Source organism: Thamnophis sirtalis, unplaced genomic scaffold (assembly GCF_051295495.1).
Source record: "Thamnophis sirtalis isolate CommonGarterSnake01/CBP01778 unplaced genomic scaffold, rThaSir2_p1.2 scaffold_10, whole genome shotgun sequence".
NCBI lineage: Eukaryota > Metazoa > Chordata > Lepidosauria > Squamata > Natricidae > Thamnophis > Thamnophis sirtalis.
In genome coordinates, this window is record NW_028261390.1 from 44023591 (window position 1) to 44049927 (window position 26337).

The window sequence follows — 26337 nt, forward strand, 5'->3', positions numbered from 1 at the left end:
ACAATGACAATCTATGCATGGATGCTATCTCCATCCTATTAGAAGAGGCGTATCAGGCAAGTACCAACGCCCTTTCAAGCTCCTTGAATTATATTAGTCACTGACCAGAGCTAAGCACAGCTCTTAAATATAAAGGCTTAAGTGGAGTATCTTACCCACTCAGCTAGTAATGCAACATTATTTGCCTGATAAAATAAATTTAAAAGATTTACTTGATTGATAACAATTTACCACAACTGGAAAGACTTGATTTAACAACTTTAAAAAGATGTAATGAATCTTCAAAAAGATCAAAGAGCAAGTATTCATTTCACATCCTACACTCATAGTATGTATAGGACATAAGGTAATAGAGTGGGTTGTGTTAAATCAGCAAGTGGAGCAAGTTAAACATGCTATGGAAATACATCTCAGATATTTAGAAAAGTTTTGTTGGGCGAAAGCAAATTCTTACTCATTAAGGCTGTAAATAAAAATTGCAAATGAGATAGTGTCAGGTTAGTTCACATCATTTGGATTATTTGGCATTAAGTCCTCAAACATTAAGCTCTCTTCTGTACCAACATTTACTTACCTCACTCAGGTAATCTCCCATGCCTGAGAGTAAAGCACCAGTGTGTCAAATTACATCAAATTTTCTTTCAGAACAAGAAGTTTCCAAACTTTCCACATTTACTGATGCCTTGAAGGCTACTCTGCCTTACCCGTCCCTTCAACTTCATACAACCCATAATAGAAGTATTTGCTGATACCAAACAAATCAATGAAATATGGGTATGGGTAGCTTTAAAAGGGCCATTTCTTAAATTATCAAAAGATATCAAGCTTAATTTATTAAGCAGTCAAGTAATAAAACTAATCCATGTATTAACTGGATCCTAGGCTTAATTTATGAGAAATGTTCCACAAGTAAACACTGAAAAAAAATTATTTAGAAGTTGCAACGACACACTTTATCACTGCAATATTACTTCCTTTCAATAAGACAACACAATGTAATTTATTTTTTTAATTGCAAAATTTTCAAGTACATATTAATGTTACATTTTTTATTTCAATTAACAGAACTGAAACATTCAGTTTGTTGTGATCCTGGGGTAGTGGGTCTATATTTTAACAAGTAGTATCACTAAAAATATACCAAGTCTGAGTCAGTGCACTGGAACCCACCATGCTGTACTTACTGATATGCCTCAACCTGACACTCTTTCTACTCTACTTATCCAACTGGAAGTCACACTGCAGTGAGAGAGAGCAAGGGGCGTGGTTGGCCTCACCAGACTGCCCAAAAACTCCTATTCATCTGCCATCTTAGCCAATTAATGTTTATGGAAACAGCAATATGGCTTCACTCATAATTACTACTTAAAGATATGCAACTAGTTTAAAATTTCTGGCTGCAGATGAAAAACAATTATAGATGCAGACTAATTGGGAACGTCTGAAGAATGTCAGAGGCAACACCTTGGAAAGCTCCAGGCATGTTTGCTAACTGCAGAGGAGTGCCACGCTGTTTCTCTGAGGCAGGGCTGGATTTTCTCATGGCTCTCTCCTCCTGGAAGTAGGCGGAAGTCTGCAGGTGCACAGGGCGGTAAGAACTCCAGAATATTATTTCAGGCTGGGAATACACATTGATGTACCAAAGTAGGTGGCAGCCGAAGAAGGCAAGCACTGAGTTCTTTCAAAGGATTGAACAATACCAGTTCAAACTGTCATAATTTCCTAAAACTGTATCCCACACACACCTGTCTAAAACACACCTTGCATACCAAATACAATGGCACTTAACTCCTGAATGAAGATACATAGGGCAAACTGCAATAAGATACCTGCCCTAAGAAATTCTCTAGTAACACTGTGCCTAACCAAGGATCAACTGATGTTTAAGGAGGAAGAAGCAGAAGCCCCAAACCCTGTTTAAGGTTCATATAATGAAAAGTATACATTTGGAAAGCAGATTGGGTTAATTTTGCTGGCTGAATTGCAAGCACTTAAATCCAGGTTTCTCTGAAGACACACTGAAGACGAAGAGGTACTTGGCAATGGAAAACATCTGCCATTGTTCACCCAGCAAGGGATCCTCTTCCATGAGTTGTATTCTGCAGGCTGAGTGGCCCTCACCAGGGACTGCAGGGGTCTGGACAATCTCTCAGATAAGTCTCTATTTGGCCTTCAGAAACTTCTAAAAGTGTGGTTGAGACTGTCAACTAAATAAGGGGGAAAGTTTCATATAAAAATGTTAGTTTGCCAATATGATAAAAGCAAATGATTTTCAAAATAATAACCCTTTCCTTTCAATGCTTTTGCTACACATTAGGGCTGTTGTGCTTTATCATATATCTGTTAGTAAGATAAGTAAAACATTAAATGGATATATGCCTGATTTGTCGCAATACAACAAAGCCCTGATTTAACTATGCTTTCAGGCCACAGTTGTTTACAGTCACAATCCAGTTTAATGCCTAGTTTTTACTTTATAAAAAGAAACTGTATCCCTGACCTAGAACCATTTTGAATTAAAATCTTCAGAAAAACTATGAAGATTTGCTTGCCACTACAAAAGCTTACACTAATTCAAAAAACAGATAATGTGCTAGACCAGGGGTGTCAAACCTGTGGGTGACTTTGGCCAATCACTCTCCCTCAGCTAACTCACCTCAGAGTTGTTGCTGGGGTGTGGGAGAAGGAGGACTATTAGATATGTTCGTCACCTAGGCTTGTTTATAAAAAAATAAAGGCGAGGTATAAATAAAAGTAAAATAAAGAAAAGTTACCTTATTGAGTATAGGCTTTGTGGAGAGAACATTATATAAACCTGGTAATGCGATTTTCTGTTAGGGAAAGGAGTAAAGATTGAATAATTAAAAATTCTATTTTAATCTTTAGAGCAGCTATAGTACAGAATACTATTAACCAATATCCAATCTCAGCAACAAGTGTCCCATCCTAAATGTTTTGGAGAGTCAAGAATTTGCTCTGAGATGCTGCTACCCTGCCAACTATAGAATTAAACAAACAACTCTAGGCTTGTGACTCTTTTAGTTTATTATGTCAGTCAAACTCAAAGTATTTTAGCTGAATTTTAGAATGAAAATTATTTCCATTTTAGAATGAAAATTACTGTATTTTTGGATTATAAGACGGACCTTTTTTCCTCAAAAAAGAGGCTGAAAATCTGGGTGTGTCTTATACATCGAATACAGCATTTTTTGCCTTCCAAAGCCCCGCCCCCTTCATCAAAATGGCTGTGCATACTCTTATGGAGGCTTTCAGAAAGCTGCTGGAGGCTGGGGAGGGCAGATGAGCAAAAAATGGGTCATTTTTTGCCCCCCCCCGTCCCAGCAGCACTTTATAAGCCTCCATAAGGCTATGCATGCAATTTTTTGCCAAAATGTTTTTTGCAAAAAAGGGCCGTTTTTTGCTTTTTTTTGTCCCCCCCCAGGAGCACTGCAAGCCCCCCCCCCCCGGCTATTCATGCCTTTTATTTGGAAAAAACAACAACACGGGTCTATTTTTGCAAAAAACAAGCCATTTTTCTGAGGTTTGCAGAGTGCAAAAACTTTTTTTTTCCTTTTGGAAAGCTCTTTAACTGATGAGAATTACATTGATCAAATCCTGTGCCAGCAGAAACAAAGTCTTAAGGTTTGTCAGCGATTTCCTTCTCCAGCACATGGATAAATACACCTGGAAACATCTACCTACCTACCTACTCTCATTCTCCCTCCCTACCTACTGTATTTCTCTCTCTATCCCTCTATCTACCTACCTACACTCTCTCTCCCTACCTATCTACTGTATTTCTCTATCTGTTTCTATTTCTCTATCCTTCTACCTACCTACCGACGCACTCTCTCTCTACCTACCTACTGTATTTCTCTCTCTCTATTTCTCTTTCTCTCTATCCATTTACCTACCTACCTACCTACCTACCTACCTACCTACCTACCTACCTACCTACCTATTCTCTATTCCTACCTACTCTCTCTACCTACCTACCTACCTACTGTATTTCTCTTTCTTTCTCTCCCTCTCTAGCCCTCTATCTACCTACCTACTTTTTTTAAAATTTGCCTCTTCAAAACCTTGGTGCGTCTTATACTCAGAAAAATACGGTATTTCCATTATCCACATTGTTTGCATTCATAGAGGAGACTAATTATTTGTTAAACAAGACAAGAACTAGCCCTGGCTAACACAAGACTCAGTCTTGTAATAGATATGGCTAGTTAAATTAGTGGTTTTTAAAAACTTCCTTTCCTTTCTAACCCTTTTGTCCCTTGCATGTTTCAGAAGTTCAGCCATTCCACAAAAGCGTGTCAGAAACTCATAAATCATGCATTGCCATTAAATCATAATTCCAGTCAATAAAGTAACAAACTAGTTTAAAACTAGTTTACTGCCCTAAAACAAATTAAAAGAAAATATATGTATCTTGGGCTTAAATTGTGGACTATAAACTATGATCTATAAGTAAAATAAAAGCCATCCTTTGATTTAGTGCAAATATGAATTTTCAAATATGGTTATGTTGGGCTACATTTGTTAACTATATGGAATAACTGTTACAAATTTCAGCTGTTCTTTTAACGGTACTTTTAAGTTCCATCTTGACACCCGCTTGCATAGAGAATCAAATTAATCTCCGTAATTCTCTGCATAGTTTATCCTTCATATTACACAGCATTACCTCTTGACCCGTTTTATTCAAGCAATTCATTGCAGGGTGTCTCCGGTCATCTATAATAAGTGGTGGCTTCCAGGGATCATAATTGGTTTCTACAACAAACCAGTTGCCGTTCTTTGCGTCCAAACTTGAAATAAAAGATAAATATTAGCATTTTTTACCAAAGTTATGACCCAATATTTCTAAAACATTAGCAGCTAAATTCAAGCTATTTCTTAAAAGTGCATTCCAAACAGATCTCTCATAAAGTTAGAAACACCTCTTCGTAAAAAGAAAACTGTTAAAGCTATTAAAGCATAGCTTTGAGATTGAAAACAAATGACTGGCGGCTAAAACACATGAAGAACGGTTGCTGGAATTGGGAAGTTGTGAATGCTCCAACACTGGAAGGTTTTAAGAAGACATTGGATAACCATGTATCTGAAGTGGTGAAGGGTTTCTTGCCTAGGCCGGGGGTTGGACTAGCTTCCTTCCAACTCTGTTATTCTACTCTATTCTAAATGCAAAAACTAAAACCACCTGTATTATATTATAAGTATCAACATGGCTGTTTTAACACAAGCTATTATAGGCAACAGTGATATTTTCCTTAGTGACCATACGTACTTTTTAATGTTTAAAGCAGCAGTTCGAGAACGTGTAATAATGCAACCCTCGTCCAATTTTTTTCCTCCTAGTATGAAGTAAGCTGGAGCCAGCAGCTTTGTGTTGGCCAATTTATCCTTTGCATCTTCATAACTATATGCAACAAAAGAAACAATGCAATGATTACAGGGAGCAGGTGTGAGATGCATATTATAAACAAAAGGTAGTCTTTCAAAATGCTTTGTATACAGCAAGAATAGGAAATATGTTTGTGGAGGCTGTGTGTGCTATCCTATTATTTTCAGCAGTCATGAGACTATGAAAGGGGGTATTTAATGAGCCTTCTCTTGATTTTCTCAGCAAAAATTAATGGGAAAGTTATCTCAGTGATTACCAAGTCATTAGTATTTGTAAGTTTCAGTGGCATGATTTGGGGTGGTGGGGAGAGAAGAGATGCCTATACCCAAGGATCTAATAACCTCTGACTAGTTTGGGAATATACCATAAAGAGCAGTATATAAGAATAAAAAAATTGATAGATGGAGACATATTGGTCTACTGCAAAAGACAAAGAAAGGGGAAAGACAAGTTGCATTGCATTGTTCCTAAGAAAACAGGTAAGAAGCAAAGAGATACTGAAAAATTTTCAAGTAGCTTTACCAAACTTGGTATCTCCCAGAAATATTAGCCATTCACTGTGTCAGTTCTAAAAATGGCAGTTTTATGTATCTGAAGGATATAGTTACAGTATGGCTAATTTAAGAAGGATTAGAACCATGGCAACTGATCCTAAGAAACCACAAGGGATACAAATAGTAGATTCTCTTTATAACACTTCCTCTAGTCCATCTACTACTAGAGCTCTTGTGACCTAATGTGCCTCTAATGTGGCTCTTTGGCTGCCAATTAAATAATGTGATAGATGATTTCTCCTATTAGTATAGTATAGTCTTCATTGTCATTGTACAAAATAAATACAACGAAATTGGTTTGGCCTCACCGGTGCAAAATTATAGTAGAAACGAAAAAAGAAAGAAAAAGAAAAAACTAGTGATAAATTTCCACATGTGCATGGAGTGATTGTGCTTCTATTCTTCCTTTCCTGTATGATAAACAATTATATTGCTATTCAGTGGCAGCAATGAAGATCAATCAGAATAAAAAGGAAAAATAGAATTTGATCACAAGATCAACTTGTGATTGTGTATAAGTCAGAAAATATGACTCAAGCCAACCATGATGTGTCGGCTGTATTCACTATTGTCTTAAAAATAAATCAATGCATAAGATAGCTACATTCACATGTTAACAAAATAATTCCTAGGATCACCCAATTATAGTCCTTCATTGAAAAAGAGGTGTTGGATGTCCAAACAGGCTTTAGAAAAGGCTGAAGAACACAAGATATCATTGATGATTCAAGTGAAAACCGAGAGAAAAAGCCAAAGAATATGAAAAAGAAGATGCTATGTGCTTCATTGATTATAAATGGACCTTTTACTGTGTTATTCACATTACATTGTGGAATGTGCTCATAAAAATGGGAATCCCAGTACATCTGATTGTTCTCACAAGAAACTTATACTATATACAGGTCAGGAAACCACAGTTCAGCAGAGCACAATGAAAGAGACTGGCTCCAAGTTGGCAAAGGAGTTTAACTTTCCCCTTATTTATCCAACCTATATATAGTGGCACCTTGGTACTCAACTGCTTTGAAACTTATTGAATTTGGTACGCAACACATTTTGCCCAAAATTTTTTGTCCTGATGCTCATTGTTGTTTGGTACTCAACTCAAAAGCCAGAACTTGTTAATGTCAGCTGCCTTGCGACTTACTTCATTATTTCTTATGGGAAAAATCATTTATCATTTTTGGTAATCATTGCGCCTCCTGGAACCAATTAACTACGAGTACCAAGGTATCACTGTACTGAATTATCTATTAAGGGAAGCTGGATTGGAAGAAGAAGAATGTGGCTTTAAAATTGGAGGAGCAAACTTTAATAACCTGTGCTATGTTGATTACACAACCTTGATAGTCAAACATACAAAAGATCTGTAAGCTCTTGCAATAAAAGTCAAGGAGCACAATAAAAAAAATGAGACTAAAATTATATGTAAAGGTAGAATTTTATATGACAACAGGTAGAACAACCAGGCTTAGAATTGAAAATAAAATTATCAAAGTGACTGAACTATCAAATTATCCTACTTAGGACACATTATGAGAAGACATAGGTCTTTGGAGACAATGCTTGAAAAGATGGGAAGAAAGAGAAATCTAGGAAGACTAGCAGCAAGCTTGATGGATTTCGTTACAGTGCTGATGAATGCAACCTGAAATATTAAGTTAGGGATAGACTGTCATGGAGAACATCTATTTATATGGTTGCTAGGAGTTGAAAAATTTGTTAATAATAAATCATTATCTACATAAATAAAATGATTCACAATATATTTTGTCTGCCTGTCCTAATTTTTTGATAAAAGTTGATTGTAAAAATTCACATGATTAACAAGAACTTTACAGAAATATAAAGAAAGCCTGCATTAGTTTGCAACACCAATATAAAGTCACACCTGCTGCTTAACTGCTTAAGCAACTTTTGAATAATTTTTATAAAAGATTTTCACATAAATAAAAAAATAAGTATGAAATTATACAGAATGAAATTTAAAAAGAAAGATAAAAGAAGTGGAAAAGAGTGTAGGCAGGAAAATAAAATAAAAGTTTTTGTCTACTTTACAGCAGTTACAAAACAATGAATTTATCTTGAACTGCTTAAGCATCTGACATGTTACCTTGTGCTGTTTTCTAACACAGCTCTGGTGAGAAAACTCATCCACCAACCATCCCTCTTGCCAATAAGCCACTCAAAGACTCCTGTAAAAGATTCAGAGCATTAATTCTATTCAATTATACCTCATCTTTTGAATCTTAATGCTATTTCTCTTCAATCCTGACATCAGACATAATTGATAATCTGAGGGATTTAGGATTCAGTTTTTATAAAATTACTCTCTCTTGATATTTTCTCATTAGACAAGAACAGTTCATTAGGGATACTCACCAATGTAACCTCCATCAAGACTGAATCTCTCATTCATGGTTAATGTAAATATCCCCTAAAACAGAAGCCAATTAATGCAACTATTACTTGAATAAAGTAATTTCATTTATAATATTATCATATCTAATAAAGATTCTTCCATAAAGGAGTTCAATATGACTAGCAGACTTCCTTTTACAATGGGCTCCACTATTTACATACACTATGATTCTTTTAATAAATCACTTTAAATCAGGAGTGTCCAACTTCAATAATGTTAAGACTCAGCCAATTCTGGGAATTAAAGTCCACAGATCTTTAAATTGTCAAGATTGAGCACCCCTGCTTTAAATGATTGTGTGATCCTTTGATTTGGAATAAAATGTTGAATCCCCCCTTGTGACCATAAGCAATGAGTTCTGACTTGCAATGATGTGCAAACCCAATCAATTATAAATTATGCAATAAGGCACAATTAAACAAACCATAGGTCACCATGCTTATGTACATAGTTTTTCACACAATGGATTAAATCATAGTGTAGATGCTTGTTTACAATGACATCAGCCTCCATGAATTGTAAATCAGTTTGGCTTAGCAAATTGCATAAACTCAGACAATGAGGGTTGCTTAAATAAGCAAATTATGCCTTATTATATATTTATGTGCAACAGCATCACTGGATTCACATGATTCATGTGTGTTAATTTAATCATATCTTGCTTAACACTGGATCACTAGTAAGCTAAAATTGGCTCATCTGCACAAAACTCAAAGTCATTGTTTACAAGTTCACAGTTCAAAGAACTGCCAATCCCAAACCAATAAACTGTGCAATAAACTGTGTGAACCCAGTTAGAAATTCTGATGACAGAGGACAGTCAGATGCTTGAGGCTCATAGTGCCTTCACAGGGGCTGCAAAATGATGGTTTCATTAACTGTCAACTATACTGAGATTTGTTACACCAGCTGAACAAGACAAGATTACCAGAGCAGAGAAAAGAGAGAAATTGAAATTTTCATGTTTCTTTCAAAATTGCTCATATAATCCCTCAGAACAGAGAAGGGTGTTTCTGATTCAATAAGAAAAATGAATTTGGAGGAAGCTTGACATTTAGAGGAATATTCAACAATTGAGCTATTTTTCCATCTCACTGCCCAAACTGTAGAATATCAACCTGAAGCAAACAAATTTGTAGAAAATTAAGTGGCCTTATTTTTTTTTCTCCTCAGACTTTGTGCATGAAGCACTTCCAGTGGCAGCCAGGATTGTAGAAACTTGCAGGAATACAAATATCATTTCCTAGTCAAGCCTATCTGTCAAATAAATACACCTCATGAATGTAACAAAAATACAATCCAATAAAGTTTTAGGTCAAAATTAATCTCTTCATCTCTCCAGTCATGTAATATTTGGTCTGATTTGCTCTGTTACATTTGCAGAACTTGAGCATGAAAGGTAAAATGATTGATTTTTATATATGTTGCAATAAATCAACGGGAAAAATAAGAGCAGACTCTTTTTTCAAATAGTGAAAGTTTGCACACTTTATGCTTTGCAAGTTCTGTGGCAGACTTCGACTGTTAGTCACAAAAAAGAAAAACTGGACACCTGCCCACCTGAGTTTAAATATGTTCAGGTTGAGAGTAATAAATTATGAACTTTCTGTACTATTAAAATCAGAATGCCATTTACACTATATAGATAGATAGATAGATAGATAGATAGATGGACACTTACTTGTTTAACTCCAGTTACCATTCCGACATAGCCAGCAAAATTTGCAGATTTAAATACTGTTTTATTGTTTTTCTGAAAATCCAATGATACCATTAATGGCTTCAGCTTCTGTGTTGTATACCAGGAACTATTTTGTACATCCCACCTACATGGGAGAAAGAAAATTAAGTATAAGAAATAAATATATATACAAAACTAAATGGACTCCTTTTGGGCAGCTTCATTCAATAGAAAAAAACTAATTATTTAGTAATTTATGTGCTGCTCACTTAAAAAGAACTACATAACATCTGAGCTTCACCTTTTGGTGAAAGCTATGAAAATTGGAGTTTTCTTCTCTCTGGTCAAAGGTTAAATCTGAAGATCTAGATCAGTCAATATTTGCGGCTTCATTCCGTGTTTCTTTATGAGAACAAGGGATATAATATCCCTTGTCAATCTTCACAACAGGCTGATCTATAAATCTTAATTTAGAAATATCACAGAAGGATATTTCTTCTAAACAGTGCATTCAAAGTTACTTGTAGAGGATCCAATTTTCTCCTATCGAAAGTTTAACTGAGAGATTGTGATTGGTCTACATAACCAATGATCTTCTTGCCTGAATTAGGATTGACCCTACATCTCCTTAGTCTTAATATGTCACTCTAACCATCATCTTTGAGCTAACCATCTAACCCTCATATTTTGAATGGGTTTATATCAATATAATATATTCAACAACTTGTCCGGTTTGTCAAAAATTACTATGTAGAACAGCCTGTGTGTGTCACTTTCTTTTCTCTACTAGTGAGGTGTAACATCTGTCTTAATAGTTAATGGAAAAGTTTACATACATTGTCAACTTCCTCATCCCATTCAGTCTTGTTTTTCATTACCACCCACTGAATTTTATACCAAGCATTAAATCTTAAAATTCTTCTATGCTATGTAGAATATAAAGCTTTGGCTAACCCTGTTAAGAAAGACCAGGACTCCCTAGTACCTTGTCAATTATTAGGATCAAAACAAAACAGGATGACAATGCATTACAGATTAAAACACAAAACTTACATACTCAGGCAGGAAATACTGTAAAAACTGTGGTGGCCTTCTAGTTTTATACCCAGCATTAAATAGATGTATAAATTGATTACCCTTGCTTCTAGCATCCTTGAAATTGCAAATACTTGCATTGATATTTTTGCTATTAGATATCAAATTCTAGATAATATGTAGGGCCTAATATACAAACTAACCCTCAATTTCAGTTCATATGTAAATGGAAGATTTAATATGCATTGTCAAGTAATTTCAATAAGACACGGTCTTAAAGAAAAATGGAAAACATCAGTATGTTGAAGACACAAATAATACCAACATTCAGAAAGAAGTATAATAATAATCTTGCAGCTATTACATACCCAAGAAACAGTCCAAAATCAAGATTTCTAGCATGGTATAACTTTCCTGATTGAAAAGGAAAAGAAAGAAAACAAATTTTAAGAGAAGATATGTTTAATCGTTATTTATTTACTCAATTTTGATGGGCAACCATCTCAACAAATAGGCAGCATACATTAAAATAAGTTAAAAACAAATTGTCCTCATAAGTACAGAAATTAAAATACATAGCTGCTGAGGGTGATATCACTATTGATGATTGTTAACACAACCAGGAGATGAGACCCTTCACACCCTTTGGGCCCTAGGCCTAGGCACAGTACCAGGCCTTATTGCCTTAGTACAGGTAATCCTCAAATTACAACCATCCATTTCGTAAATGTTTGAAGTTACAATGGCACAGTGACGTGCGGTGAGGTTTATGCTTGGTGAGGCTCAGCTGGGCATCCTTTTGCGAAGCAGCTCAGCAGGGCAGCGGTTGGCCTCAGCGGTGGGGGGGGGGAATTTGCATCGCGGGAGCCGCCAAGCGCCCGGATCTTTGCCGCGCGGCAGCTGCTTCTGCAAGGAGGTGCTGGGCCAGGAACTGGAGAAGCCTGCAGATCGCTCGGAAGCCACGTTGCAGGCCTCCTTGGAAAGGGTGCTGCACGGCAAAACGGCCCAAGGCGGCAGGAACGCCCCGCCGGGCGAAGGAGGCGTGGTGGTGGCGGCAGTGGCTGCTTTAAGCACTACCTTGTCTCACAGGCGGGGCCGCTCCGGGCCGCCGGCCACTGGCACGCACTCCTGCGAGAGCCTCTGAGCAGCGCCGGGACGCCGCGGAGAAGCTTCGCTCTGCTTCTCAGCCTTTCCCCAGAGGCGATCCAGGACTTCCAGCAGCGGAGCCTGGAGAAGCAGCAGCTGCAGGCCGGGGCAGCGGGCGGGCGGCAGCATAGGGGGCGGTGGGGCACTTTGCATCATGGGAGCCGCCAAGCACCCAGGTCTGCAGCAAAGGCGCTTGGCAGCTCCCGCGATGCAAAGTGCCCGTCTCCACAAGAAAGAAGTGAGGGCTTCTCCTGCCTGGCTCTTGTAAGGAAACCCCCGGCTAAGCGTTTTATAGCTGGCTGAAATGCGCGGACGTTTCCAGCCACCCACAGGGGGACTAGGAGGGAAGGGGTCACTCCTCTGGAGTCTATCTAGCTAGCAGCCCCAGGAGACACCCCCTCCCAGAGAAGAATTGGGGCCACCAAAGCTCCCACACCCACCCACCTTTGGGATTCAAGAGACGGCAAGGCTTGCAGCAAAGGGAATCTGGACCCTGGGAAGGTTGGAGAGGGGTGAAGAGCGAGCCTCCTCCTTCTCCCCCACTCCTCTCTCCTCTGAAGCGCGCCCTCCGAAATAACCCACCCAACGTAAGCGTGCTCAACTGCAACAAGAAGATATGATTCGCTGCTCCCAGATCAGGAGGCGGGAGAATTAGTGCCTCTTTTGCATCTGAACTTTTTTGCCTTTTAACTTTTTCTTAACTTTTAGAAGCCGAAAAATTCCTTATGCAAAGGAGGCCCCGAGTTCTCTCGCCTCCTGCTTTGGTTAACACTAAGCAGACACCAAGCCACTGTGACCTGGAATCTGGTAGCAACTATCTTGGCTTTAATTATTTTTAAAAAATTATTTAAATTTCTTTCCTTTTCCTGAGGAGACTGGTGAGGCTCCGCCTCCCTTGCCTCTAGTGACTGCACGTCCCTGCAATGGCACTGAAAAAAGTATGGTGGCTTTTACAAATAACTGGTTGTGATTTTGTCAATGCCGATGGTGTTTCAAGTGGTGCTCTGTATGTTTTGGGATTGCATTCTCAAATGAATCACAATAGCTATGCATTGCCTACCTGTTTTGTCTTCAGCTATTATGGATGTGCACACCGTGAAGATCTCATAGAAGATGTTGAACACAACAACATCACCTACATAATGGGAGAGAAAAAGCAGAGATTATTGAATTGTCAATAAAATATTTAGATGATCTGTACAAAGCAAAGCAAGAAATATAATCTGGCAACACTAATCCCAGGTGCTAATCCTTTCTCTTAGTTTGAGACTCATTAGAAGCTACATCAGATCTATCTCACACAGTATTTAGCTGCCTATGAAAAGAATTTATAAGCTTTCTTATCTGATCTTATTTGCATTTGCATAAATTTTCTAGCATGCCTTTCTGAATTATAAAATAACCAATTTTGCAATTTCTGAAAAACAAGGAAAAGGTTATAGGGCAAAGGAGATCAGATATACCAATACATGAAGTTAAATCTTGCTTTAAACAGTATGCTTCTTGCATGAAAATTAGAGAAAATACAAAGTACACTTGAGGTTCCACTCAGTGTTTGTTGACTGATATTTAATGGAAGTTATTAATGGATTTAGCATTTCTTCATTTGAATTAATTATCTGGTTTTATGCCTATTCTCTAGTACATGCAGATTGTACATCTGGGCACTGAAGTAGTTCCATGCCCTTACTGGAACCCTCAGCACAGAACCTTAGCTACTGGAGTAGCTAAAATGAGGCAACAAAGGAACCTATATATTTGAAAGTCAAATATTACAGGAATATGGAAATTACCTAAAGGAGCATCAATAGCAGAAGCAATGCCTTTTATTTCTTCATTGAAAGGATAGGGAAGGGTAGAGCATAACCAACCCTAAAAGGAAACCATAAATTAGTTAGTTAGATTTGGCAAATTATAACGATGTATGCTAAAAAAAAATCAACTTTATTTTTTAAGCTCTAATTATTTCACTCAGGGTAATATGCAGTAATCAACCTTTGGTTCCTGAATATCTTTTGCTGCAGCCGCTATTTTAGTGATAAAATTACACATGTATTTTCTCACAGGTTCAGGCAAGAAATATAAACATTCTACTCTAAGCTAAAATGTATGTAACACAAACCAATGAGTCCCTCCTCAATCCACTCACCAAACATTACAAAAAATACTATCCCTTGCCATGTCTGTAATCTTTTTCCACACTAATGTACTTTTGCCTGCCTAGTGCAGCCCTTGGATCATTCAGAAAGTTAAGCACAACTGCCACTCATTATTTCAGCATAAGAAAGTCTAAGGAACCACTCATATAATTTCAGTTCATTTCATTGGTAGAAGTACTGCAATTATTCTCTCCCCCCTCTCCCTCCCTCCCTCCCCTTCTCTCTCTTCTTTGAAAGAAAAAGACTAACACTGTTGTACTTCAGAATAGCTGAAATTGCTGAAAAAGTATAAACTCCAATACAATCCTTCTTTTATTGTTATTTCACTGACTGCAATGTCTGAATCACTGAAAAATGTTCACATAAGGATGATAAAGAACAGGAAAAATAAAACTCCAATTGAAGACCATGAAGACAGTCATTTGGCTATGGACTTTCGACAACAAGTCAACCAAAGAAACATGAGAATACTTTATTTCTAAGGAAACCAAAACTGCTGAAAGTTCTAAATTCTACATGGTTCTGTCTTTTTCTCTGAATCCAGCAAGTCAGTTGAAGGCCATCTCAAACCAATAAAGTATTATTTTAAACTATTATTTTATAAAGTAACATATTGCACTGCTTTAGTAAGAGCCTTCTGTTTGAAAAGAAAATGTCACAGTAGGAAAATGGAAGAGAATGATTTATGATGGCTAAATATGTGGAGCAAAATGACTTTAAGCATGCAGTTTAAAACTGATATTGGGCTTGTCAAGGTTATGTTTCCCTTTTCTGTTCCCCTTCATTATCTTGGCACAATGGTTAGAATGCAGTACTGTAAGCCAACTCTGCTCACATTGCCAGGGGTTCGATTCCTTTGATCCTGACTGGCTCAAGGTTGACTCAGCCTTCCATCTTTCCAAGATCAGTAAAATGAGGACCCATATGGTTGGGGGCCATATGCTGATTTTCTGTAAACCACTTAGAGAGTGTTGTAAAGCACAGTGAAGCGGTATATAAGTCTAAGTGCTATTGCTATTTTAATCACCCATTATTATATTAACTCCCATAACACTGAACATGCTGGGAGTACAGTAGTGATAATGCATGAGATCATCAAATAATTAAATCTCATGTTTTAAAATGACACAACTAGACAATTCCTTCTAATTCCAGAATAAGTTGTACTGAAACCAATAGAAGCAGGAGAATCCAATAAGAGAATCTATATTAAAATATTGGAACACTGAATGACATTAATATTTTCAGGTATATATACACACACACACACACACACACACACACACACACACACACACACACACACGTTTTATTTGTGCTGATAAATAAATAAAGGGAGACTAGTATAGATCTATTTCAAGCTATTTAGCTCTCATCAGCTAGCCATACCCTTACTGGGATTCGAACCTTTGCTGTATTATCAGCACAAATAAAACACAAATATAACAAAGGCAACAGTAAAAATATTGGGTTTCTGTCGTGATGGGACTCTTGTGACGAGCCGATTGACAGATGATGGAAGCAGTTAGCTTCCTCCCATAATTGGGGCTTACCAGGGGTTGTGACACTACATATATATATAGATATATATATATATATATATATATATATATATATATATATATATATAGATATAGATATAGATATAGATATAGATATAGATATAGATATAGATATAGATAGATATATAGATATATAGATATATAGAGATATAGAGATATAGAGATATATATATAGATATATAGATATATAGATATATATAGATATATATAGATATATATAGATATATATAGATATATATAGATATAGATAGATATAGATATATATATAGATATATAGATATATATATATGCAATATATGAAAAAAATGTTTTATTTTTTTCCTACATTTTTCTACATCTATTTTCCTGTTCCCTCTGCAAAAACCTCTCTTTTTGGATTGCATCATAATCAGTGAAATTGTCCATAAATAAGTTTTGGTTTTGTGCCACAGTTAGAAAAAGATCCACTTTGTTGTATAGAACATGCCCAGACTACTCTGTATGGCTACTCTAGGTTGGATCAATGAACAATGAAATCTGGTACCACTATTGTTAGTTGGTATGATGCGCCAATAGATAATCAGACTGGATTATTCCTTTATGTTCCAAACAAGAGTTAGCAAATTTGGGGTACTAATGAGACTTGTACTCTGATACAGTATGGAAAATCTACTGTGCTGATTAAAAATCATTACATTGCTTGGAAAAGTAGTCTTATTTTGGGAGGAAGAGGCACTATACTTACTGGTTGAGATTATATTCTTAAACAGCAGGTCACATATATAATTATTAATAAGTCTCCATCTGCTGGTATCATTCGTTCGTAAGTAGTAGGTAGAATGTTACACTTGGTTTAATTTCTTCCCCAAATTGAACATAGAAAATATACTCACTATTTTTGACTCCAGAGATGCTACAAATTTCTCATTAGGGATGAATGTCAATACAATATCTTTAATAGTCTTCATTACAATCTTTAACTAGAAGAATGTAAGAAAAGACAAGAGATTAACCTATGTTAGTGGAATGGAATACAAGATCCAATTAAATGGAAATATATCAAATATTATAAATAAGTGCAATAAATAATGTATAACAATTTACTAAACTGCTGATTTATTCTTACATAGGCACTTTGAACCTTAATTTTGTGTAACTAAAAAAGCTTTGAAGTGGGAATCTGTTCACACCTTCTCTGCCTCATTTCAACCTGGAAAGTGACAATGAGGGTGCAAGGGTTGATGTAGGAAGGCACCTATATTGCTGCTACCTGGTCATACTTATTCATGCCTATTTTGTCACATTTAGAAACTTATTCCACTTGCAGACTCTTATTCTGTAGAACCAACTACTCAGGAAATTCGTTTGGATTTCAATTACATATGTTACAATGTTACTCTGGATAACTGAGGAAGACAGACTCCCTTATAATTGTTTCCACAGGATGACCTGCAGATATAGTGAATATCCAGAAACACTAGTTTACAGGCTCTTGACTGGACCAAAATGGAGAAGGATATTGTAGATGACTTATCCTAACTGCCAATTTATCAAATGGCTTGACTTCAATGTGCAAAAACATTGTACAGCTTTTCACCTAATTTTGGCGGGCATTTTTAATAGTATGGATATTAGTGATGATAATTCAAATTAATTAAATCATAACTCTCTCAGAAAGACAAAGATACTTTATTCTTTCTGCTGTGTTCCTTACCTCATTTTTTTTGTCACGTACCACCTGGACCCATCTCTCACTTGGTGGCAGGTCAAGATTTATGACATATTCAGGAATTGTTCCTTTATACCTGAAAAACAATGAATTTCCATAACTTTCTGAATGAAACTGTTACATATAAACTGCTAATTTCCAATCTATTATTTCTTATACTATTGTCATTATTTTACCTGTCTAGTTTTAATTCACCAATATTTAAGACAGGTGCATCGTATATGAAATGGAGTTATTTCCCTAATATTTATTGAAACAGGCAAATATTGTTTTCTGTCTTGAGAAAGTTATTATTATTTCTAAAGAGAATTAACAAGAACTACTCTTTAACCCAGTGGTGAACTTCATTTTTTTCCCTACTGGTTTGTGGGCATGGCTTGGTGGGCATAGCTTGGTGGGCATGCTGTGGCTTGGTGGGAATGGCAGGGGAAGGATATTGCAAAATCTCCATCTCCACCCCACTCTGGGGCCAGCCAGAGGTGTCATTTGCTGGTTCTCTGAACTACTCAAAATTTCAGCTTCTGGTTCTCCAGAACCTGTCAGAACCTGCTGGATTTCACCCCCGTTCTAACCCCACCATCACATGTATTCCAGATATATAGTTGTTAAGTTGTGCTGTTAAGTGGGTCATCATGTGATCATGTCTGATTTTTTTTACCTTTTTAGAGCATCTAAGTGAATCACCATAGTCATTAAGTGAATCCATTGTCCACAATGGACATTTTTTTGCCTGAAACTGAAAATAAACACTAATTTCTGGCCCAAAACATTGTAAGTTGTGGACACATTACCATAGGACTCTGCAAACAATCACAAACACGTGCCAGTTCCCAAGAATCCAAAACATGACCACATGATCTGCAGATGGGGAGGGGCTGTTGGAACATCAAACAGTTGCTAAGCAACTGGTCGTAAGTCAAAGACTATCTTTATCAGGTATGTTTATTAGACAATACAAGATGATCCTAATTTTCTTTGTAGTATAATTTGTAGTATATTTTCTTTGTAGTATAATTTTGATAAAGTACAAACAATTCAAAATTCCTATCTAATTAAACCAGGTTCTCTTTACATCTGCAAATTTCAGAAGAGTTGTTAGTAAATTACATACGTTGGTCCATCTGGAGGATATTCATGTATTCTGCAATCTTCAGCAAACTAGAAATAAAATAAAAGCCTTTTTAAGTAGCTGCTTTTTTATATAGGTGAAATACAAAACATTTACAGAGTCCTAGCACTTTCTCTTGTTGTAATAGGAAAAAAGGAAGTGAAGGTTCAATCCTACACACAGTGCAAGAATTAAGTCATGTAGCCATCAGCGTATTTTACTTTGTGTTGCAAAACTGTTTCTGGTTAGTGCATAAGCCTTTAATTACAGAAAAGCATGCTGTATTGGAAGTTATAAAGTTGGAAAGCTCTTTACTGTAGAATATGGTGCACTAATTCAGACTCACCATTGAAACAACTACTAATGTAGACACTGGAGACATCTGAAGTTCTGAAAGTTTTCCTTTCTGACTTTTAGTAGTTGAAGAGAGGATTACAAACAAGCTATTTTGGTTATAAATTAAGAACAGCTCTCAGTTTATCTGAGTTGGAGACTAACAATTAGTTTTAAACTGAGACTAACAATTATAGCTTCCTAACTACCACAATCATTTGCTAGCTAGTAAAATAAATGTAGAAGTACAAATGTTCTGGAGCCAACAGGCTCTTCTTGTTTAACCAATAGGTTTTGGTATTCTTTTCTAAAACTAGGATCATTAACTTGTCCTAGAATTCTCTGAAAAATTAACAAGTGTTCCCTAACATTAGCAATAACTAAAATTAATATAAATTACAAAATGTAAAATCAAAAGATGACCTTTCTTTTTGGAATATGTTAGAATTGTTTTATGTCAACATTATGGTTTGTTAGAATAACTACTGCAACAATGCTACTCACTTTAAAGATTATCCTTATAAATTAGCTTGTGCCCACTAAATCAGTGTTTATGTTTTTGAATATTTGTGTTAAAAATATACATTCATAAAATTTTCAATAATGTGAAATCTGGAATTTCTATGATCCAACCCTCAGTAAAAAGTGAGAATATCAGATATGTCAGAGTATTTCCAAAAGTCCCTCTCTGACGAAGATGAGCAATTAAAAAAATATGAAGTATAAATTAAATATGCCTTTAATCTTTCCATTTATGAAGAAGCAGACTTATCTAACAAAGAGTTGACTTGATGGATTAGGTCCATACATTCATGCAATTTTGGCGAACCTTTTTGGCACCGAGTGCCATACGCACGTGGGAGCACCAGAAACCGGAAGAGAAGCTTCTGGTTCCCAGCATGCGCATGCATTTCTGGTATGCGCATGCGTGCCAGTTTCCTGGCCTTCCGGTTTCTGGCAGGCATGCGTGCGCAAAGACCAGCCGGTGCACATGTGCATGCTGGAAACTGGATGCTCAGCTTCCCAGCGTACACATGTGCTCCTGGGAGCTGCTCTCCTGCTTTCTGGGCTCCCACATATGCAAAGACCAGCTGGCCGGTGTGCATGTGCGCGTTGAAACCTGGAAGAGCAACGGGGGATGGCTGGCATGCCTGGAAAGATGGCTCTACATGCCACTTCCAGCATGCATGCTATAGGTTTGCCATCACAGTATTAATGTATATGTGAGAACACAAAGTTGCATTGATGAGAGTACAAGTTCAGTTTATAGGTGAGAAAATGAGTTCACCTTAATATCATAGTAGATTGTAGTGAAGCTTTTTTTGAGTGGACTTCAGTTATTGAAAAAGATATTTAGATCTTGTAATTATTTAGAAATTTCTATAAACATATCTTGTCTAGATCTCTAGATTATCCACTACGGTAATCTAGTCCTTTCCAGGCTTCAAGTTATTACAGATTTCCTTCATTTCTTCGATATAAAATCTCTAGCAATAAGGTAGTTAAGGCATCATGTTAATTAGGATACTATGTTAAATAGAATAAGGCTAATTTATACATGGTTTAGTGAGATAAACTATTGCCAGTTAAACAGAAACAGGTTCTACTTTGAGGGACTACAGCACTGCATAAACACTTGGAAGAATAAATCTTTGGCCCCAGTGCCAGACTCAGATTGGATCCTGCAACATTATCCTGGAACGCATATATTTATCCTTTTATTCTGGGATTCTATTTTGTATAATTTCTTTCCTCCCAGAAGCTCCAAGAATTTTTTCTTGGCTTGCCAAGTGTTACTACAACCTGATGTCAAATAGAGGGACTGGCAGGAGAAGATAACAACTTTCCATGAATGAAGCTGTGCAAAGACCCATATTAAATGAATTCCTCTTTGACTGCATTTAGTCAAAATATTTGTCCTCCTCAAATGTACATTAATTCATGCAATGTTTTCATTAACTTCATTAACAAAAATATAGAAATGTGGCACTGGAAATTAGAATGAATCCAGTATAAAATGCAATATTATGTAGATCACATTCACAAAAATATTGTGTTGCTGATAACATGTATACCTCTAAATCCATGGAGAAGCCAAAATCATAGGTCTTCAGAAATATCACTCAACTAGATTATGCAACTAAAATAGACATAATGGTGACAACAGTTCAGGCTTGGATTTTTTTCAGACAATCCAGTACACATTTAAAAATAAAATCAAATGAAAGAATCTTCATTTGATATGAAAGAATCTTGTTTTATCTTCTGTGGAAAAAGAAAATTAGCCTTGGGCATCTTGCCTCTATAGACTTAACAAACCTGAAAAGGCAGTGAAGTACAACTTTCTATGCAACTCAGTATTAAATAGTAGTGTAGTAATCTTCCCATTCCATAGCCCACTTCAATGATATTCATTAGCAGAAATGCAAAAATATTCATTAGCAGAAATGCAAAAATTTAGTTTCCGGTGCTGCACCTAAGAATATATTAGGGTGGGAATTTTACAATGTTGAGAAACTCTGCATGAACAAGGCATCTCATATGGCAAGGGTAACATACATGTTGATTTAGAAGACTACAAAGCAATTGTTGCTTCAAAATTGCAGGAGTAACAACATAAAAAGGGGAATAAAACCAGAACTGGAGATAGTGGTACAGTGCATTCTTCCTTAAAATGTCGTGCAATGTAAAGTAGCATTTATTTTGGGGCAAGAAATGTCCCAGTTGTTTTCTTCCCCTCTCATTTCCAGCAGGTATGGCTTACAAGGGATCCAGTCAGAAAATCATGATGTACAGTTCTTGTCATTTGTGGGAATCATATGTCTTCCACCATCAGGGAATGTGATGATGGCCAAGATAGAGCTATGTTTGCACAGGCATACCAGCTTCAGCTTTTGCAAACATGATTTTGCAGCAAATAATAGGAAAGAAAGGCGACCTTGGAAGAAAGGAGAGGCACTTTACATGAGACTATAATCGGCTGCCGGAAACCAGATTACATCTATGGAATGGAGTTTGGCATCTACTTTCTAAAAGACAAGCAATTTGTAGCAAGGACATCTCTAATTGTATATCATTTTACATATGGCTCATGTATCTTTTATACATCATTCCTTTCAGGTAAGCAAAACTTTATACTGTATTTATTCAAGAAATTAAATATTAATGAATATAAAGTAATATATAAGTAATATGCTAAGTATGTTGGAAGGTATTTGTATTTATAAGAGAAAGGCATCTCAAATCAGAACATGCAAGAAAATGAATTATTTATCAAGGTAGTTTCATATTTCTAAAATATACAGAGAGAGAAATGCAGCAAGATCAAAGATGCATCCAGAAAAGTACAGTAGAGCCTCCGGTCATGACTGTAATCTGTTCCAGGACTTCAGTCAGTACCTGATTTGGTCGTAACTAGAAGCAAGACTGTGTATGCGCGCACAAAAAAAAAAAGCCGGGAAGGGGAAATCGCTGAAGTTACACAGATTCTTCCTGTTCCTAATTATATACTCTGGTTTTGTGAAATATTAAGGTTGCATATCTTTGGTATGTGTAGGGAAGACTATATGTTTGCTTCCTGAATTGAGATATGATCCTTTGCTCCTCTGTTCTTAAGTACAAGCAAACAAGCCACAAAACTCTTCATTGAACTATTCTTTATTAAAACTTCACTACACTACTGTCCCAATTCCCCTGATCTGCCAGAAAATAAAATAAGAAAAATTGCAGTTGCATATCCCTAAAATGGGCACATGGAGTACTATCATATATCCCCACATGGGGCATTGATATGTTGGTATTTCAAGCCAAAATGTTACTGCCAGAACCATTCTGACAACATTACCAGAAAGATAGAAACAGGAATTTTATGAATCATAAAATCACTGCAAGTTTAACTGTTACTCTCTCTGAGCATGTTTGAACTTTCACACACTGTAATTAGAAATAATTTGTAAGCATGTAAAAAATAAAATAGAAGAAAAAATATTCAAATAATGAATATCTTTGTATGGGCTACAAGTAAAATAGCTCATGAAAACTTTAGAAACAAAATTGGGCTAAAAATAATGCTTAAATGCAATTAGGAATCTGAACAAGCAAGCACTGGACATCTGAATAATTTAAGATGTGATAGCAAAGTCAGAGGAAAAAAGCTACAAAAAGCTAAAAGAAGATGAGTAGCTCAGCTGAATTTTGTCAGCATGGATTGGAAAAAGCCATAAACATTTTTAAAAGATAAAAGCTAATCTAACTTGGTTGATGGCATATAATCCCAGTAAATACTGTATTTATGAACAAGATACATGCAGGAGTTCTCTCTTGCAAACATACAATCAGGCAGAGAAGTAATGTTTCAGTTTCTCTGCAGGACTGAGTAAAAAGGAAGTTTAAAGTGAAATCTACTGTTAGAATATGAGGATAGTCACTGAACTAAATGGGCAAATAGTTCAGGTTGGTGGGTAGAACGTTACTACTAAATGCTGTTTAATTTGGTGTTTGAGAAGACTGTCTTGCACGAGAGTGTTTTACATTTATATAAATTCATACTTTAATATTTCTGAGAAGCAACCTGCAAACTACCTAAGCTTGTGGTTACTATAAATTTGTGTCTCCTTCAGCCCAATCCTTTTTTTGTCAGTCAACTGAAAATTAGGAGAAATCAATCTGACTAACAAGGTCCATCTTTTGAATAAAACTTTAAAGACTTCTTAGTACAGCCTTTCTCAACATCTATTGACATTCTTCAGATTTGTTGACCTACAACTCCTTCACCAGGAAAAACAAGAAATGGCCATCTTCACTGGAAGCAAAGGTTACCACACCTTATTTAAGGACCATCAAGCCGCTATATTCTGTCTCCTTCTTCTGTATGGAATAAGCTTGTTTTCTCCAACTCTCTTATAAAATGGGATCTTATTTTTCCACATGAACCCTTTACTTGAACTATAACCTTCTTTCCTATCTAGAAAAAGCATCAGCTGAGTTTTCAGTTCCTCACAATTTATGACTAGGGAAGCTCAATGTTATTTTTCTGATTACAACATTGTAATAGTTTCTCCAGTGTCTTTTTTCAGAACTCCCCCCACCCCACAATTTTTCAATCTATTGCAAAGCTGTGGGATCTCCTGGTGTCAATGTACTCACACTAAATACTTTTTAAAAAAAACTAGGCTAGAGTTGGCTCTGATAAGTTGGCTGTGTCATAGCAGATCCCCCCTGAAAGTAATGACCGCAATCAACTACACACCTCCTCCCCCAATTTCACGGGGTCTTTGTTACGTTTGCATAAATCTGGAACAAATCTACCATCTCTGAATTTTTTAAAAATGTATTGACGTTTTCTTTCTTAGAACTTTAGTTCTTCTAATGTTTGCTTCAACTCCTAAAATGACATAATTTCTCTTGCGCGATGTACAGCAACCAGCAAAAAACAACAGAAAAGCCCTTACAGCGCAGAACTTTCGCCTACTTTCAACCCTGGACCCGGACCGCCGAGCAGAGACAGTATCAGCCCCTTTCCCCTTTTCCTCTTGCCCCAATCGAATTCACACGGCGGGGCTTTCGAGGCGAGGCTTTCGACACTTTCCCCTTCGTTCTCCGTTTCCCACTCCAGCCCCGCAACAGACTAAGCTCCCTTCTCACTATTTAGGAAGAACCGCCCAGGGCTTGAGAAGCCGAGAGGGAAGAGGAGGGCTCTCCTCCGAACTCACCGGATCCAAGGCTCGCACGGCCAGCACAGTCGCGGCCACCACAGCTACGAACACCCAACTGCGCATCGTCCTTCCAGCTGATCAAGCCCAATTGCTCCCGCCGCCAGTTCAGGAGGTTAAAAAAGGCTGCTCCGACACGTGATTTCCACCCAGGCGCTCCTTCATATGACTCGCTGCTCGGAATTAACCAAACAGTTCAGGAGGGAAGCGACTTTGACTCGGAACGTACCATTCAGCCGAGAAGTGGGGATGGAATCGTTTCCTTCTTCCTGCTAGGTGTTTTAGTGCGAAAATGGTATCCACGTGAGGATTCCCGGCTGTATTTTAAAACCAGCGTTCCATCCAAAGAATCCATGAATAGTTTACAACGATTATGGAAGACCATTTTTCCATTGCCAAAAAAAAAAAAAAAGCTTAAATTTTCATTTTAAGCCATCCAAGGGATTCAAATATTCCAAATTCACCAGGAATACAAATTACTGGAGGATGTGCTTTCAAGCAAGAGTCTTGCTTGGGGATGAACCCTGTAGAAATCAAACGGATATATAAAATAATAAAAATCATGATGCAAGCATAAAAGTGATAGTTGATTTGGGATGCGAAAAGAGATGTTGGAAAGAGTATTTTAGAGAAGAGAGGAAGATCAAGAGTGATTGCCCAAGGGGGGATTAGTTTGTTAAGCAGAGTGTAGATGCATTAGGGTGGGAGGGGGCTGAGCACCTAAATTATTTTCATCAAATGACAGACTTTATGATAGAACAAGGAGTATGGATTTCAAGCTTAATGCTTTAAAAACCAAGGTAGTGTAATGAATAGTCGATTGATTATATGCTATCAAATTGTTTTTAACTCCTAACCACCATATATTTTATTCATTAAATTAATAAAATTTAAGGCAAATAAATAATTTATAAAAGTTAGTGTTTAGCAAAGATGGAAAATGGATGGGTGGGCATCTTAATAAAAAAGTGGTACGTAATATGTTGTATCTGTTGTAAGGAATAACAGTTTGCAAAATCGCTCTAGAAGAGTATAGACCACTTTGTCTTAGTGAAGCGAGAGCTATGTCAGAAGCAATCCAATTGAAAGTTATGCAAATAGAATACAGTGAAATGGAATACTTCAGAAGCAAAAGTAGTAAACCAAGAAAAAAAATAGAATGAAGAATGAATGGGGATGAATTAATGTAGATTGAATACAAATTGAGCTGTCAGAAGTAAGTACAGTATGTTGAGGTGGCTTGGTGTTATAGAGAGAATCTAAGGCAAGTAAAATACAAAAGGAGCCAAGTGGAGACTATCATTGAGTAGCACCAACATATTGATGATTATCTACTGACAGATGGCCTACTTCAGAAGATGAAGGTAAATGTTGAACCGGAAAGGATGGGCTGAACCCTGGAGCAACCTGAAGTGCCTGTGGTCTGACCTCTGTTCCCCTACCCAACAAACACACTTTAATAGTGATATTGAGTGGGAGGACAAAGAAAAAAGGAAAATACACTGATCACT

At 36.7% G+C, this 26337-nt stretch overlaps 1 protein-coding gene across 1 annotated transcript; it reads right to left on the minus strand.

The window, feature by feature from the left end:
* Positions 1 to 994: 994 nt before the first annotated feature.
* On the minus strand, positions 995 to 24988 carry ASAH1 (N-acylsphingosine amidohydrolase 1). Its single transcript, XM_087724487.1, has 14 exons — positions 24827 to 24988; positions 18786 to 18832; positions 17660 to 17750; positions 16839 to 16925; positions 14039 to 14117; positions 13306 to 13380; positions 11468 to 11513; positions 10065 to 10209; positions 8344 to 8398; positions 8075 to 8156; positions 5291 to 5422; positions 4688 to 4811; positions 2775 to 2831; positions 995 to 2207 (listed from the first exon to the last, which is right to left on the minus strand). The coding sequence occupies exons 1-14, from the start codon at positions 24890 to 24892 to the stop codon at positions 2118 to 2120; spliced, it is 1176 nt and encodes a 391-aa protein (XP_087580613.1). The 5' UTR covers positions 24893 to 24988; the 3' UTR covers positions 995 to 2117.
* Between the last annotated feature and the right edge of the window lie 1349 nt (positions 24989 to 26337).